The sequence below is a fragment of the Trichoderma reesei genome (assembly GCF_000167675.1).
Source record: "Trichoderma reesei QM6a unplaced genomic scaffold TRIREscaffold_27, whole genome shotgun sequence".
In the NCBI taxonomy this organism is placed as follows: domain Eukaryota; kingdom Fungi; phylum Ascomycota; class Sordariomycetes; order Hypocreales; family Hypocreaceae; genus Trichoderma; species Trichoderma reesei.
Window position 1 is genome coordinate 387,807 of NW_006711174.1, and position 15,780 is coordinate 403,586.

General features: G+C 56.2%; 4 protein-coding genes across 4 annotated transcripts; 2 read left to right on the forward strand and 2 right to left on the reverse strand.

The window, feature by feature from the left end:
- Positions 1-1,397: 1,397 nt before the first annotated feature.
- TRIREDRAFT_52055 (isocitrate dehydrogenase) lies at positions 1,398-2,855 on the forward strand (the record flags this gene model as incomplete). Its single annotated transcript, XM_006968929.2, has 3 exons — positions 1,398-1,752; positions 1,809-2,345; positions 2,437-2,855. The coding sequence occupies exons 1-3, from the start codon at positions 1,455-1,457 to the stop codon at positions 2,853-2,855; spliced, it is 1,254 nt and encodes a 417-aa protein (XP_006968991.1). The 5' UTR covers positions 1,398-1,454.
- A 1,096-nt stretch (positions 2,856-3,951) lies between these two features.
- On the reverse strand, positions 3,952-5,125 carry TRIREDRAFT_23287 (uncharacterized protein; the record flags this gene model as incomplete). Its single annotated transcript, XM_006968863.1, has 3 exons — positions 3,952-4,252; positions 4,304-4,846; positions 4,941-5,125. The coding sequence occupies 3 exons, from the start codon at positions 5,123-5,125 to the stop codon at positions 3,952-3,954; spliced, it is 1,029 nt and encodes a 342-aa protein (XP_006968925.1).
- An 881-nt stretch (positions 5,126-6,006) lies between these two features.
- Positions 6,007-8,383, reverse strand: TRIREDRAFT_81797 (sec1 protein; the record flags this gene model as incomplete). Its single annotated transcript, XM_006968978.1, has 5 exons — positions 8,335-8,383; positions 8,059-8,275; positions 7,608-7,993; positions 6,709-7,546; positions 6,007-6,640 (listed from the first exon to the last, which is right to left on the reverse strand). Exons 1-5 carry the CDS (start codon positions 8,372-8,374, stop codon positions 6,007-6,009), a joined length of 2,115 nt encoding a protein of 704 aa, XP_006969040.1. The 5' UTR covers positions 8,375-8,383.
- A 2,576-nt stretch (positions 8,384-10,959) lies between these two features.
- TRIREDRAFT_111575 (uncharacterized protein) lies at positions 10,960-15,456 on the forward strand (the record flags this gene model as incomplete). Its single annotated transcript, XM_006968930.1, has 3 exons — positions 10,960-12,478; positions 12,535-12,629; positions 12,691-15,456. The coding sequence occupies 3 exons, from the start codon at positions 10,960-10,962 to the stop codon at positions 15,454-15,456; spliced, it is 4,380 nt and encodes a 1,459-aa protein (XP_006968992.1).
- Between the last annotated feature and the right edge of the window lie 324 nt (positions 15,457-15,780).

Genomic DNA, 15,780 nt, shown 5'->3' on the forward strand with positions numbered 1-15,780 from the left:
CTACTCGTACAACGACGGATAGCACGTACCAACGAGAGATATGTGATGATGCGTGGGATGAGAAAGTGGTGAGGTTGGAGTGGAGGGATGTAGTCTTGTGTCTGCGAGTTCAACCACCTCACATATCTAGGTACTTATCTTCGCACTCGACTTACATGATTACTGCCCTTTTCGACGTCTACTACGAGCAGCAGTAATACCGCATCAAGCTTGGCACTCCATGACTGAGTAACGAGAGCAGCTCCTACATCGGCGTCGATCAAGTTGATACGATACATACAGCTTGGAGCCATGCAGCTTGCTGGCCTGGGCTGGAAGCCAAGTAATAAAATCTCGTCGAGTTAGTAATATCCGGGTCCTTGCAGTGGATCGAGTTGCTCCAACTGTGTGGGGGGGTCTCAAGGTCATGCCTGTCACTCGTATAAGTTGGATGCTACCAAAGAGAGAGTGTGTGTGAGAGGCAAGAGAGAGACCAGAACACTCACTCACTGAGCAGAGCTGTATATGACACAGTGAGGTTCAGAAGGTTCACAATGCAATTGATAGAGGCAAATGAAGTAACTGGAATTGATAAGGTATGTAGAAGACTGCCAGCGTCAATTGGACGTGTCTAATATAATAAGGAAAGGGCATTGATGGGTCCTGCCGCTCCGTTGTTCGGCGCCGTGATGCTATCGATACCGACTAGATTGATAACAACTGACGATTGCCTCTCTCTCTCTCTCTCTCTTTTTTTTTCCCCCTTCTACTGATGTCAGGTACATCATCTCCCCTCTTTATTCCCGACCTCATCCTTGTGCCATATTCCCCAGACATATAAAACCCCCCCGTCTCTTCCCTCGTCTCTTCTTGCTCAAGATCAACCCTGAAAAAATCCCCTCAGCGTTGCATCCAGTCGATCTCCGGTCGGGTCCCCGCGCGTTCTCCGATCCGCCTTCACCCCACCATCCACCTTGTCCGCAGAGGCGCATCCGCATCGCATCGGCTCTGTGTCTGCTTGTTCGCGCTTCGCGGAATTGTCGAGCTTCAGACAGCGATTTGGGTCTGTTCTTGATCTTCACGCAGTTGCGAGACGGAATCAGGCCAAAGAGACGCCAGAACGGACTTGCACGAATCGTGAATAGAGTCAGAAGAGAGGACAGCTTCTAGCCAGAGACGTCCCTCTCCACCGGCTATTCCACCCTCCCGCTATCGGCTCCAGTCAAACGGACAGCTTTCCCAGCTTCTACTCTCTACTCGACCACGACTTCTTCTTCTACTTCTTCTTCTTCTTCTACTCCTACCACTACACCAACCCCAAATCGTCCCGCAACGTCCTCCCACAGCCAAAATCGCCCATCATGAGTCCTGCTCCTCGCCTCCTCGCCTCCCTCTCGCGCCGCGCCGCGCTCCGGCCCCTCCAGCCTCTCCGGCCCTCGTCCTTCGGCGCCGTCCAGACGCTCTCCGTCGCCGCCATGGCCGCCCGCAACATGGCCACCGCCGCGGGCAAGATCAAGGTCAAGAACCCCGTCGTCGAGCTGGACGGCGACGAGATGACGCGCATCATCTGGAAGAGCATCAAGGAGCGCTTCATCTTCCCCTACCTCGACATCGACCTCAAGTACTACGACCTGGGCCTCGAGTACCGCGACCAGACCAACGACCAGGTCACGCTCGACGCCGCCGAGGCCATCAAGAAGTACTCTGTCGGCGTCAAGTGCGCCACCATCACCCCTGACGAGGCCCGTGTCAAGGAGTTTAACCTCAAGCAGAGTAAGCCCTACCGTCTCTGATGCTGCGAAACCTTTTTCTGACCTGTTCCCCTGCAGTGTGGCTCTCTCCCAACGGCACCATCCGCAACGCCCTCGGCGGCACCGTCTTCCGCGAGCCCATTGTCATCCCTCGCATCCCGCGCCTCGTCCCCGGCTGGAAGCAGCCCATCATCATCGGCCGCCACGCCTTTGGCGACCAGTACCGCGCCAAGGACCGCGTGCTGCCCGGCCCGGGCAAGCTGAGCATGGTCTTCACGCCCGAGGGCGGCAAGCCCGAGGAGATTGAAGTCTTCCAGTTCAAGCAGGGCGGCGGCGTGGCCCAGACGCAGTACAACACGGACGAGTCCATCACCGGCTTCGCCCACGCCTCGTTCAAGCTGGCCCTCGACAAGAAGCTGCCGCTGTACATGAGCACCAAGAACACCATCCTCAAGAAGTACGACGGCCGCTTCAAGGACATTTTCCAGGAGCTCTACGACACCCAGTACAAGGCCCAGTTTGAGGCCAAGGGCATCTGGTACGAGCACCGCCTGATTGACGACATGGTTGCCCAGATGATCAAGAGCACCGGCGGCTACATTATGGCTCTCAAGAGTAAGAGATCCCCCCCTTCTTCTCCTTCCAATTTTTCGCTTCTGCATATATATTCGGCGGGCTTGATTCAACGACTGACTTGGCTACATAGACTACGACGGCGACGTCCAGTCCGACATTGTCGCCCAGGGCTTCGGCTCCCTGGGCCTCATGACCTCGGTCCTCATCACCCCCGACGGCAAGACGTTCGAGTCCGAGGCCGCCCACGGCACCGTCACGCGGCACTACCGCGAGCACCAAAAGGGCCGCGAGACGAGCACCAACCCGATCGCCTCCATCTTTGCCTGGACGCGCGGCCTGATCCAGCGCGGCAAGCTCGACGGCACGCCCGAGCTGGTCGAGTTTGCCGAGGCGCTGGAGAAGGCGTGCGTCGACACGGTGGACGCGGACGGCGTCATGACCAAGGACCTCGCGCTGGCGTGCGGCAAGACTGGCAGGGCCGACTATGTTACGACGAATGAGTACCTGGATGCTGTTGAGAAGAGGCTGAAGGCCACGCTGAAGCAATAAAGGGTGCTTGAGCTCAAGATGCAATGACGGAAAGAAAGGGGAAAAAAATAAGAGTGTGGGACATGTTCTCTAGAACAAACTGTCAGAGAACTCATGTAAAAAGAGGGGGGAAGCTTGCCTTTTTTGGTATGGGGGGGAGGGGATTCGCAAAGCCAAAAGTCCTCCATGCACAATCTCCTTCCGAGCTGCATGCTCGAGGATACACAAGCAGGGTGACTTTCTATTCCCACGAACTGAGCACAAGAGACTTTTTTCTCTGGTTGTCTTGACTCAGGGGGGAAAGGGAAGGGTAATATGTGAAGGTTTGTGACGAAGACGCATTTGGCATTTGTATACCACTATGTATTACAGTATTGCTGCTATATATCCTATAGAGTTTGCTCATATACATAGAATCGTCGCTTTTCTTTTTTCAAAGTCACCTTTATCTTATCCATCTATCAAAGATTCGTCCAGGGGTTGAAGGATGATTATTGAAGCGAGCATGGATTGTCCCGCAGAATTTACGGTTTCCGTGATTGTATAACGCATAACCATCTGACTTAAGGCTAGATAGTAGGTGTTATTTCACACGATGAACAAAGATCAAAAGTCCATCAATGTCAATCCTCTTGTCATTTTCTTAGAATTCCGTTGCTAGAGTACATTAACCTACATCTATTATTCCCCCCACCCCCAAAACATCAAACCACCGTAACAAGAAAAGAGAGCGGGCATCACAAAACGATCGCGCATTAATACAAATCTTCTGAAAAGAAAAGAACAAAGAGAGGTCCCCAAAACCCCAATTGGTGTTTTGATTAAGCCGCCATTTTTTTCCATTTTTAACCCCCCCGACCCCTGAGAATGCTCGATGGAAACAAAGGCCTGTTTTTTCCCGTTTGCTTTTTCCCGCGTTACTTGCTCGGCGTTGATCGCAGTTCTCGGCATCTACCTTAGCCAGTCTGCTTGACTGCCCCCCTATCAATGACTTGGCATGAGAGCCCCCGAGGCAGAGGTAAAAACAAATGAAAAAAAAAAATGAAAAATAAGCAATCAAACTTCAACTCTGGCCACAGAAATACGCAAAAAACTCCGAGCCAGCATCGTCGTCCCTCTAGTCATCCTTGCTATTCGCCGCGGCATCCTTCTTGGACTTGCGAGCCGTGGGCGTCGCCTCGACGTCGCTCTTGCGCTTCTTCTTAGACGGCCGGCTCGACGACCCGCGAGGCTTGTATCCGCCGTCGTCCTCCCTCTTGCGCTTGCTGTTGCGGCCCGTCGCGGGCGTCGCCCCAAAGTCGCCGTCGTCGTCCATGCTGGCGTCGCCGTCGCCGCGCTCTGCTGCTGCTGCTGCTGCTGCGGCCGCCGCCGCCGCAACGGCCTTTGCGCTGGGCTTCTTGGCCTTGCTGCCGCCTTTGCTGCCGCCGCCGCCGCCGCCGCTGCGGTCTCCCTTTGCGCTGGGGCGAGACTTGCGCGCGCTGGCGTGGCCGCTGCCTCCGCCGCCGCCCGTGCCTGCTGCCTCGTCGTCGCCGTCGCCATGCGTCTCCCCGTCTTGGAGGAAGATTTTGGGCGCATGCTTCCGCAGCCAATTCGTCACACTAGTAGGATTCTTGGTCTGGGGGTTGGGCGGAGGGCGGGCACTGGGATGGGCCAGCGGCGCCATGGTGGGCAAGGAAGAGTCGGGGTCGATGCTAGAGTCGATGAGGTAGATGTAGTCGTCGATGTCGTCGGCGGAGAGGAAGTGTGCGGGATGGGACTCGCCATCGGGGGCGCCCAGGTCCTCGAGGAACGCCGGATTGGACTTTTTGGCCGAGCCGTACGTCGAATGGGGGATGTCGTTGAGCAGCTGCTCGAGCTTCTTCATGGCTGCTTCTTTGTGCTTGCTGTGGTCGCGGTCGATGGGCAGGCAGAGGGCGCCCTCGTCTGCGGGTGGCTTGAGAGACAGGTCTATCTGTCGGTCGGGGGGGATCTGCGGAGAATTGTTGACCTCGAGGAGAAGGTCCAGCAGTCGGCTGCAGAATGACAAAAAGATTGGTCAATTTCAGGCTTCTTTTTTTTTATCGCGATGATAATGATGGTTAAGCCAGAATGGCGTGTTGTACATACTCATTCTCAATGGCCAGGCGCTTCACCGTGTTGGCGGCCTTGGCCTCCTGCTTGTGCAGCTCCTCGCACACGTGCATCTCATTGTCAAAGGCGATGCGCATCTTGCGGTACTTCTTCTTCCACGACTTGTAGCCCGCCGACTTCCGCTCGGAGCCGCCGTCGGCTTTGGCTGGGGAGTCAGCCATCGCGGCGGCCGGATGGGGGTGGATTGGCAGGATTGAGGAAGCTATCGTGAAGTCGGGGGGTGGCGGCAGCGGAATGCGCGCTTCGAAGCGTGGGAGGTCGAGGGAGTCGGTTGCGCGATCTGGCACGAGGGAGGGAAGAAGTGGTGGGTTGGTGAGAGGGCAGAGAGTACTGCAAGGGCGTGTTGGTGACGATATCGGCGATGCAAGAGCGGAAAGAGAGAAGAGAGATGGATGCGTTTATCGCATTGGCGGGAGGAGGAGGAAGAGGAGGAAGAGGAAGAACAGCGGGTGGAAAGCGAAAAGGACGCAGCAGAGTTATTACGTGGCAGAGGTCGGGAGAGGCTGAAGTAGAGAAAAGGCAAAGGGGCGCCGCGTGGATGTCGTCGAGCTTTTTTTGCTGTGCTTCGGGCTTGACGCGCTGGAGGTTGGCGCTGAGGCTGAGCGTCGTCAGTTAAGGTTCCAGGTCTAGGGCCAGTGCTAGTAATAGCACTCAAAGGGCGCTGCCAGGCGGATTCCACCACTCCAGGTGGCTTACCAACCTATTGAAGGTTTAAAGAGTTCCTCAACCGATACAGGGTAGGTACGTGCATGTTGGACGACAAACAAGGAGGAAAGATGAAGTTGCATTCGTAGAGATTTGTCTCAGTCATTACCTAACCAAAAGTTCACAGATGGAATATTCAGTAAACAGCAGCTGTGTCTTGGAGCCATTTTCATTTCTTTCCTGGTCGGCTCTTCTATTGATACACCATTATGCTCATCGAACCATCCTCCACATGCCGAGTTCAAGTTGTGACGCTCAACTCAACCCATTAGAGCAGAGCCTTCGCTCCTTGGTTCATTCTTGCCTCCCTTGTATCACCATCCACCGGACGCCCTCACTACGATGACACCTCCTTGCCTAGCCTCTCCAGCTCCTCCCGAATAAACTGCCCGGCGTTAATCATCTCCGTGCTGCCATACACCACCCGCTTGCGTGCCCGGTCGCCGCTTGTCCTGCTCACCCACTCGTGCAGGTTCCCGTATTCCTCCATGCTGCCGCCGCCGACGGTAAAGACGATTGCCTCGCTAAAACCTTGCCGTCGCTGTCCGAAGCTGGCAGTCTGGCCAGTCCCCTGAGAGCCTGGCAGCCCGCCCGGTGCGCTCCCCGCGCCCCCTGATCGGATGGCGCTCGGCGGCGGCATGGTGCCTCGCGCGTTGGCAGAGCGAGGGTCAAAGTACAGGTAGTTCTCAGTCTTGGCTATTGCCGAGGACGAGGCCGTCGAGGGCTCCATGATGGACTCGACAATCTTGGTGATTGTGAGATCTCGATCCGCAGGCAAAAAGTTCTTGACTCCGCTGATGAGAGAATCAAAGTTCGATGTCAGGCCAGACGGGACACCCGTTTCTTTGAGGCGGTCCGTCAGGCGAGATGAGATGGATGAGAATCGTCCAAACAGGTCGGACGAGGCCGCCTGCTGGTTGGAGTTGTTGTTGATGGTCGTCAGTTGTGTCATCTTCGTAGTTGCCCTTACCCTGATTCATCGTTAGCAAAGGGACCGTACAATCTATGATGAACAAAAAAAATCTATGTTGCAACTCACTGTCGGATATAAGGCAGTGATGAAACGTCTGCACCCGCCGCTTCAAGGGCCTTCTCGAACGCTTCAAAGTCTGCCCGCCCAACCTCCTGCTCCGTACTTAGGAACCAAATGATAAACAGCCGTAGCTTATCTGTAGGGTCGTTGCCCTTGTTCTCGTCCTTGATGATTTCCAGAATTTGGGCCTTTGTTTGCTTCATGACGTTCTCTTCCGTCTGGAAGTAGTTGTCCAGCTGCCGGTCCTTGATGCCTGATAGTAGCGCCGCCAGGATGTTCATATGCATGTCCAATATGCTCTTGCGCTCCCGCATCTCAGGCAGCAATGTTATGGCGGCCTTGAGGTGCTGCGCGCTCGCACTGGTATCGTTTTGCAAGTCTTCCAAGCTCGACACCCCCGTCGTCTTCGTAATGGCAGCCGTTTCCTCCTTGTACTTGGTGAGCTCTGCATCGATATCCTCCGCTACCTGCGGGAACGGAACTCCGGCATTCTTTATCCAGAAGAAGTCGTTCGCGGTCAAGTCGTAGCCCTTCTTTGATTTGCCCTTGGCGGGGTTGCTCTCGTCAACTGGCGTCTCGATTGTGATGCGGTTGAGTTTAATGGAGAGGACATCGTGAACGAGGGATTGGTACGTCCACGAATGGGACAGCATGGGTATCAAGTCCACGTTGCGGTCGAGGAGGATCAGCACAGGCCGCGAGCTTGGTGTGCCGGCCGACGACCGCGAGGTGGAGAACAGGTTGTCTTTTGAGTTGAGAATATGATCACGCAGTTTGCGATCGAGGCGCACCGCAACCATCTCTGCAGCGGCACCCTTGGGACAGCGGATGATTGGTATGGCGCCTAGAGCGACGACAAGTCAGTACGTGACGGCTTGCAATAGACGAAACCACGGCCGACTTACCCATTGTCACCACGACACTAAAGAGGCCACTGACAATCCTATCCACCACCGCATCCAGTTCAGCATCGCTCGTCTTTGCGCTGTTGAGAGCCCAGTACGTGTGCTCGTTCTGCATCCCCAGGCTGAAGAGATCCGGCTCGGCGACAATAAAGTTCAGGTATTGGTCGTATAGCTGCGCGATCTTGTCTGAAGTTCCTGCCTCGGCGGTTTGTGACGCAAATTCCTCTAGCAAGACTCGAGGGATGGACGACAGGAAGTTGATGTAGGCCGGTGAGTATAGTCCCTTTTGTAGGTCCTCGGTCATAAGCTGTAGGTTTCGCGCATTCGGCTCGAGCAGATAGATGACTGGAACATCGGGTATGGGATATCGCGGCGTGCCAATGTGCCTGCATGGCGCATGTTAGAACTGTGTCGCATCATCATGGACATGAAGCATGTAAGAACCACTAACATGTGCATCGTCACTCCCATAGAGCGTAGATCGCTGACGCGCATGACACTGCTGATGACATCTCTACCGAGGTCGTCAAAGACGAGTACTTTCCAGATCGGATTCCCTTCGGCATCGAGGATGGGGGCGACGGGGGCCAGCAGTCCGTTGGCATGGGCCTCTTCGGTCTCGCTCGACTCGATGGTCTCGTTGAGGTTGAGGATCTTCTTGAGCGAGGCTGTGGGCACGGAAGTCTCAGCATTGGCTTATCGCACACGGCTCATCACGCAAGATTACCTATCTGGCGATCCCGCAGAGAATTTGATTTGGACGCCATGGCCAGAGAAGGCTGCAGGTGTCGGCTGGAGTATCAAGGACGTTGCGTATGTATGAAGTGGTCGGTGGGTGTTGATGCTGGCTGGGGGGTAACACAATGTCGAGGAGTCGCCCGCAGCTTCACAGCCGAATTAGAGCGCAAAGCAATCGCCAGTGTACTTTCGCATGCGATTGCCGAGTCCAGCAAGACAGAAGTCGACAGCGAAAACGGAGAATTGCGCTGGCGGTTGAAGCACAGTCTGAGCTTGAGGCCACGATATCGAGTTGCCCCCCCAATGGAAATGTCCAGCTGCTGTGACACGGAGCTCTCCCACTACGAGCCCGCCCCAGCAGGTCACTCACTCACTGCACCTCAACCTCCCGCTAAACCCACAGGCGGCCAGGCGCTGAAGCTGTGCTCTAGCGAACGCCTGTGTCACGGACCGACTGAATGGCCGGCCATTGGCGGGTGGAGCTATGACATGCCCCCGGTTCCGGTCGCGTTGGTGCCTGACTTCTGGGGCGTCAGCCGGGTTCATACTTGGTACCCGTAGTACTACTACTGCCAAACACGACCTGTTTTTTCTACAGGGCATCGTCAACGCTCCTCCAACATCTCTCTCCCCGTCTCACATCAGGTTGCGACAAGCCGGCATCCCGACGCCATCAACAACCGGGCGTGTCTAGGCCTCGCGCGTCTCGACTGCCCAGCAATCACGCCCCAAGACGCCCGCGACATCAATTTTTTTTTGTTGTTTTCGTCCCCCTTTCCTGCACCGTTGTCTCGCTGCACACGACTCTAGCAGACAGAGAGCTGCGTGTTCGTGTTCGCCTCCGGATAATACTGTAAACAACTCGCTGGGAAAGGGGCCATGAGGTTTTCGTTGCCACAGAGTACAGAGTAGGCTGTGACCAAGGACATTAAATTCTGCTGCCATTGACGCAGCAGCCGCAGGGTATGGCCACCTCCTCACCCAATCCCCTCATCTAGCCCTCCCTTTTCCCCGAAACCTGCCTACCTACTATACCTCTCCGCGTGCGAACCCCCCTTCTCCTGATCCTCAGCCTGTTCTTCTGCCTCTGCCCTGCAAACTTATGGTGTTGGCGCGGCCACGACGTGGGAGTTGCCTCTTCTCTGTATCGCGTGACGGGCCATGATCAATCAGATGCATGGAGCCGCACTCTCTATAATCCTCCTGTTACCATTAAAAATGCGCGACGTTGAGCAAAGCGACTTGCGCGGCCTCGGCCTCTGAATGGTGTTGGACTTGGGCGTCTGCTTCTCTGTAAAGATCAGGGAGCTCCCAGCCGCCCAAGAGGGTGATCAGGCTGAAGCTGAGCTCTCCCCCCAGCGTTCAGCCGTGGCCGCGTCTGCATCTCTCGGCCGCTTTGGCCCAGATGCGAAGGACCGCGACATGTCGGCATGGCGATTAAAAGTACCTGGCCGGCTTGTTGCGCCTTGCTGCAGCCCATCGACCAGTTGCCAAATACGCGTCGCCCAGCTGCTGGGCCGTCGTGGCGGCGAGACTTGGAGGCTTTTGGGGCGGGAGTTGGCCTCAGTGTTGTCGCATCAGGGATCGGGCCAGGCCTGGTTGATCCGCAAGCCATCCAGCAGCAACTCCAGCCGACAACTCTCTAAAGAATTCATCAAGACAAGAAGAAAAAAAAAGAAAAGCCACGAATACAAGAGGGAAAGGCCAGGGACAAAGCACCTCTTGTCGAAGACTACCAACCATTGCTTTTCTTCGATATGACACAGCTGTTCCTTTTTTCCGTCCCTAATCCGGCTGGTCTGGTCCTTGTCCGCCATGAGGCAGCGCACATGTTTTATGTTTGCTCGCCGATCTCTGGCCTTAGCGAATGGCGCTCCACCGTCTGGCCGGTCCTGTCCTGTACCAAGGACTGACAGCCTCCCATCCTCCATGATGCTCACAATCTACGCATTGGCTGATGCCTCTGCACCGCTCAACAACTTCGTGCCAGCAGCAGCAAACAGCATCTTTTTCTCTCTCTCAATTCTTTCTCACTTTGTTCTTCGTTGTGCGCTCACAGCCGCCTTCATCTCATCTCACAATTTCCTTCACCCCTTTGGCTTATCAATGCTAACCCGCCCTCTTTTCTTCCTCTGCAGAATCTGTCTTTAGGGAACATCTTTGAATCTGTCGCCCTACCGCCCCTTGTCCATGCAAGCTTGCCCTGTTCCGTACTAGCGCCCTGCGCCGACCTCTGCCGACAATCTGCCGTCCGACACCGAGTGGCTTGCCGCAAGTACTGCCGCACCTCAGCTCTCTGTGTGAGTACCTCGTCCTCTGCCTGCACCGCCTCACCCAGTCGCCCTGCAGCACTTGTGCATGAACGCCACAGCCACAGCCTGAACCCACGCGACAACTCGCAACTCGCGTTTCCTGCATCGACGTCACAACCACGGACCAGAGATTCCCTTTGTTTTGCTTGCGGGTGTCTGGGAACAAACAAACAAATGACGTCTTCGGTTGCTGATGGATTGTCGATAGCTCTAGTATCAGATACCCGCCCGCTCACCCTGGTTTTCTATGATTTGCGTGTGCTGCTGCCTGTACCACCACTTACCAGCTTGAGGTGGCCAAGATGCAGTCGTGGTCTGGTTCCGGCCAAAACGGTGCGACTGACGGGCACAACTCGTGGCAGTCGGGCTTCCCATATCCCAACCAAGGCAACCAATTCGATCCCAGCCAGGCGTGGCCACAGCCGGCAGCCGACCAGGCCTCCTACTCGCACCTGAACCAGCCCGATCCATCAGCGTCCGGCTTCTTCGAGGCGCCTCACCAGGGAAATGCCTTCCTCGCCGGGGGCCTTCACTCGGCGGCTCCCAGCCAAACCCCGTTCCATGCTGGCCATGGCGCTCTTTCGTTGAATCAGCAGTTCTCGCAGGCGAGCCCCGATGTGATGGACCCTGCCTTTAGTAATATCCACCCCGAGTTATACGGACACCAGTCAAAGGTCAACCTGGGTGGCGATGGAATCGGCCATATGGGACAGGTCCAGGGCCATCCGCATGCCTCCTCGCAAGCATTCACGCAGCATGAGTTCCAGTTCGCCCCCCAGAACGAGCAGCTCTACGATGCCACAGTCCAATACAGCGGCCAGCCACAGCAGGTGTCCCAGCCAACCCGTCAAGGAAGCCACACTCCCGTCCAGCAGTTTGATAACTTGCATGGAAGCTTTTCCCAGGGCCACCGCTTCGGGCAGCCCGGCCAGCCAGCGCCGGTTCAACACCAACAGCAGCAATCGTATCGCCAGGGACAGGCCTTTTCGCCAGCAGTCGGTGGACAGGCCGACCAATACCAGCTAAATAGCAGCATTGCCTATCAGCAGCAGCCAAATCCGCAGTACAATACCCAGCAGCAGGGATACGCACCACAACAGGCCAATAATACCTACACTACACCCCCTCAGGGCACGCCAGCACAGCAGACACAAGCTCTTCAGCACCCTCCTGCGCCCTCCTCCAACCAACAAGTGATGCCAACGTCCCATAATGCTGCTTCTGCTGCCCAGTATGCAGCAGCCCAGCCGCAGATCAACACCAGCATCGCCCCTGCTACTGCCCCCCTTACCGCCGCGCAGCCGGCGACAGAACCGACAAAGAAGAGGAAGCGCATGACCAAGAGTGTTCCGGAGCCCGTCGTTCAGGAGCAACCGACGTATCCGATAGACCTACCTGTTGAGACCATTCCGAGGAGAGACGATGAATCCGAAGCCCTCGCCGTTCCCGTGCCCACACCGGAGGAAGCGCAGCTTATCGCCCAGTTTGCGAAGCGGAGCAAGGCTGCGCAGATCAAGTATCCTACCATCAGGGGACTTCCGCATCTCGTGTTTGATGGCACCATCAAGCTTCCAGCACCCAAGAGTTACGACAAGTTGTCACCTTGCATTGCACTGCCGCCGCGCAACGATCGTCCCGCGGTCCCCGAGTTGGGGTATCTGCCTTGTGAGATCCAGGGCAGGTTCAGCGCCCAGTACCGGCCGTCTGCGGACAAGGGTGGCTTGGACGAGCGACGAGAGGAGGCAAGCCAACTTTTGGACGAATATGACCGCTCTATGCAGGCCCTGGGCAAACGAAGACCTAAATACACCGAGTATCCACGTATGTCGGAAAGGTCTAATCTGTGTATGAACGTTGGAGATGCTAATATTTCACAGATGCATTCAAGGAGCAGCTCAAGTCCGATGAAGCGTCGAAGAACAAGGCAGAAAAGAGGGCCAAGAAAGAGCAGGAGGATGACCGAGCGAAGCCGGTGAGTGCCTGTGTTATGCCATGGTTGAAGACCTTGATGACCGCTGACACCCCTTTTGTAGATCCGCTCGCCTGTTCGCCCAGCCGATCCTACCGAAGCTGCCGCCTGGGATGCCATCGGCATCGTCCATATCGAAGCTTCTGTTCCTCGTACGAATGCTCTCATCGCCGGGAGAGTCCAGCAGGCTGGTGAATTCTTCATCAAGCTCCGCAACGAGATGAACAAGGCGAAACTGGACGTCGACAATGCCATCAAAAACAAGGTTTCCGATGCCGAGCTTGCAGAGTTGAAGAAGGAAGCAGAGCAGAAGAAGGAGGCCTTCTATCGGGCCCTCGACGTCACCCTCGAGCATGCCGACGATGGCGTCCTGGACAACCTTGGTGGCCACCAGAAGTTGGTTCTGTCTCTTGTCAACGCCATGATCGCGTCTATCAAGGCCGGCGATTTCTCTGGAAAGCTGCCCAAGGCGCTGTTGGAACTCTTCACGCACTTTCGTATGACGAAGAAGATTGCCGAGACACCCAACTTTGAAACGGTACGAAAGAGGTTCGAGGACAAGGGAGACGACGACGTCAAGGAGATGGCTCGCGAGATTGCTGCCAACATGAAGAAAGTCATCAAGGCTGATTCGGATACCTCGACGGGCTATACTGGAACATCTGCAGCCAGCAGAGCGAAAGCTGGCATCAAGCCATCGGCAGATGTAACGTCTGCCAAGCGAAGCCGAGATGACGACACGGACTCCCGGACAGTGAAGAAGATTGCGGTAGAGCCCGGCAACAGCTCGCTGAGCAAGAAGCTGGCACAGCCAAAGGCTCATCCGCCAGCCGCATCGAAGATCATTGCTCCCAAAGCAGCTGCTTCGTCTCTCCTCCCTGGCAAGGCACGGCCTGTGCCGAAGCCAGCGGTCAAGTCAGAAGCGGACAGCCCATCGGGTTCCGGCGATGACAAGGGCAAGGTGGATGCGAAGAAGCCAGCAACCAAGACAGAACCTGGCAAAGTGGTTGCCACCAAGGTTGAGGCAAAACCTCACGTATCAAAAACAGCCGCGACGCAAAGCGCGAGCGCCTTGTCGGGTATCGCTTCTCTACTCGACTCGATCAACGCGCCCAAAGCGCCCGAGGCTCTTGTCACGGTGACAAGAGAGACGAGAGAGTCCAGCACTCCAGAGGATCCAGAAGAAAAGGCCAAGAGGCTTCGTAAGGAGGCTCGCAGGAAGCTGAGGGTCAGCTGGAAATCGGATGAGGAGCTTGTACAGGTCAGGGTCTTCCACAAGGACGACGAGGAAGATGAGGGCAGAGAGGGCAACATGATCCGAGACGCAGCCGATGACCGCTCCGAAGGCATGGTCCTCAAGCAGCGTGCCAATGTCGACGAAGATGAGGACGATGATGACATTCCTTACCAGCCTTGGCTGGGGCCCGTTGCGACGGACTTTACGGTGCTCCCCGACGACGTACGGAGCAGGAGCTTTGTTACGCGTGGCGGCACGGTGACCTTTACAACCGATGAGCAGCAGCGAATTGCGGAGAGGGAGCAGAGAGAGCTGATGGCCATCTACACCGACGTCAACGATATCCCGGCAACGCCCAAGTCTCCCCTGCCAGAGGCGGCAACGCCAAATCACGAGGCCAAGACGGCCTATCTACCCCGTGAACACCCTCAATTCGAAGAGATCCAGTTGAGATGGCGAGATGAGCAGCAGTATGGCCCGGATGAGGCGCTGCGCTCCGCTTTGAAGCGGCTCGATGCCAGAAACAGTCCCTCGAGTAAGCTTGACACTATTCTCGGCCGGCTTCAGGGAGGTGCCTCTGCATCGACATCCTCACCCCAGCATGTACCCCTGGTGCCGAGCCGGCAGGCGCAGCTTCAACTGCCGCTGCTTTTGGGACCCTCAGTGGAGGCACTCGTTCTCGCACTTCTTCAGTCGGACAAGGTCAAGGCTTGGCGAGATGCGAACCCAGTATCCTACGGGGAAACGGTGCGCCCCTACAACTACACGGATCCCACGGTACGACTGAATGCAAACGCCATCGAAGAGGTCGCGCGGATGTTGATTGGGAAGCCGTTTCCCGCCACCTCTCCGCCAGAATGGCTCTCGTTTGATCAAGAGAGAATTCGGGAATGGTGGTTTGGATACAACAAGGAGGTTGCGGCCAGGCAGAAGAAGGAGGAGGAGGCACGGGCGCGAGCAGAGGCCGAAGCAAACGCTCTCAAGATTGCTGCTGCTACTGCCGCCGCCACCTCCAACTCCAGCCTCCCTCAAGACTGGGCGGCGCAATACGCCCAGCATCAGAGCTATGCTCCGTACATGGCGCTGTTGCAACAGATGACGGGCGGCCAGCACCAGGCCATCCCCCAGCTACCTTCGGCAGCCCCAGCAGCGTCCCAGATCCCCGACGGTCAGCTGCAGTCGATTCTCGCCGCCATCAACCAGCCTCAGCAGGCTGCTGCTGCCATGCAGGCCGCGAACCTCACCAGCTACCTCAACCCGAACGATCCCTCGTATCAGCAGCTCATGATGCTCACCCAAATGGCACAAGGCCAGCAGCCGCCGCCTCCTCCACCGCCGCCTCCATCATACGATCATAGAGGCGAGCGCGGCGATCGAGGCGACCGAGACCGCGGCGAACGGGGTGACCGAGGTGATCGCGACTGGGATCGAAACGACAATCCTAGAGGTGACCACAAGGAGGGCAGGAAGAAGAAGGGCACATTGCCGCCCCACAAGCCTGCGAACAAGGCTCTGATAGGGACCAAACCATGTACCTTTTGGCAGCAGGGCAAATGTGCTCGAGGTGATAAGTGCACCTTTCGACACGGCTAACACTCTGGGGCCCTTCTCCTTCTTCTTTTATTTCTTTGTTTCTACTGAGGGTTTACGCGTACGCATAGAGAAGCAAAACAACTTTCGCGACAAGGGGCGTGAAAAAACGCCGTATGATGGGCAGCGGGATGCTGGAAAACAGGACTGGCGTTGAAATGTTTCAAAGCGGCGGATAGTATTCGAAGGGTTTCGACAGTCTGGCAAACAGATGAGCGCCATCTGCATGCCTGTATACTAGGTAGATATGAAGTCTTTTTTTCTTTTTTTCTCGCTTCTAATTTCTTTCCATCTGCCGGGTCGAACAATTCTTTTGTGGAACGACAG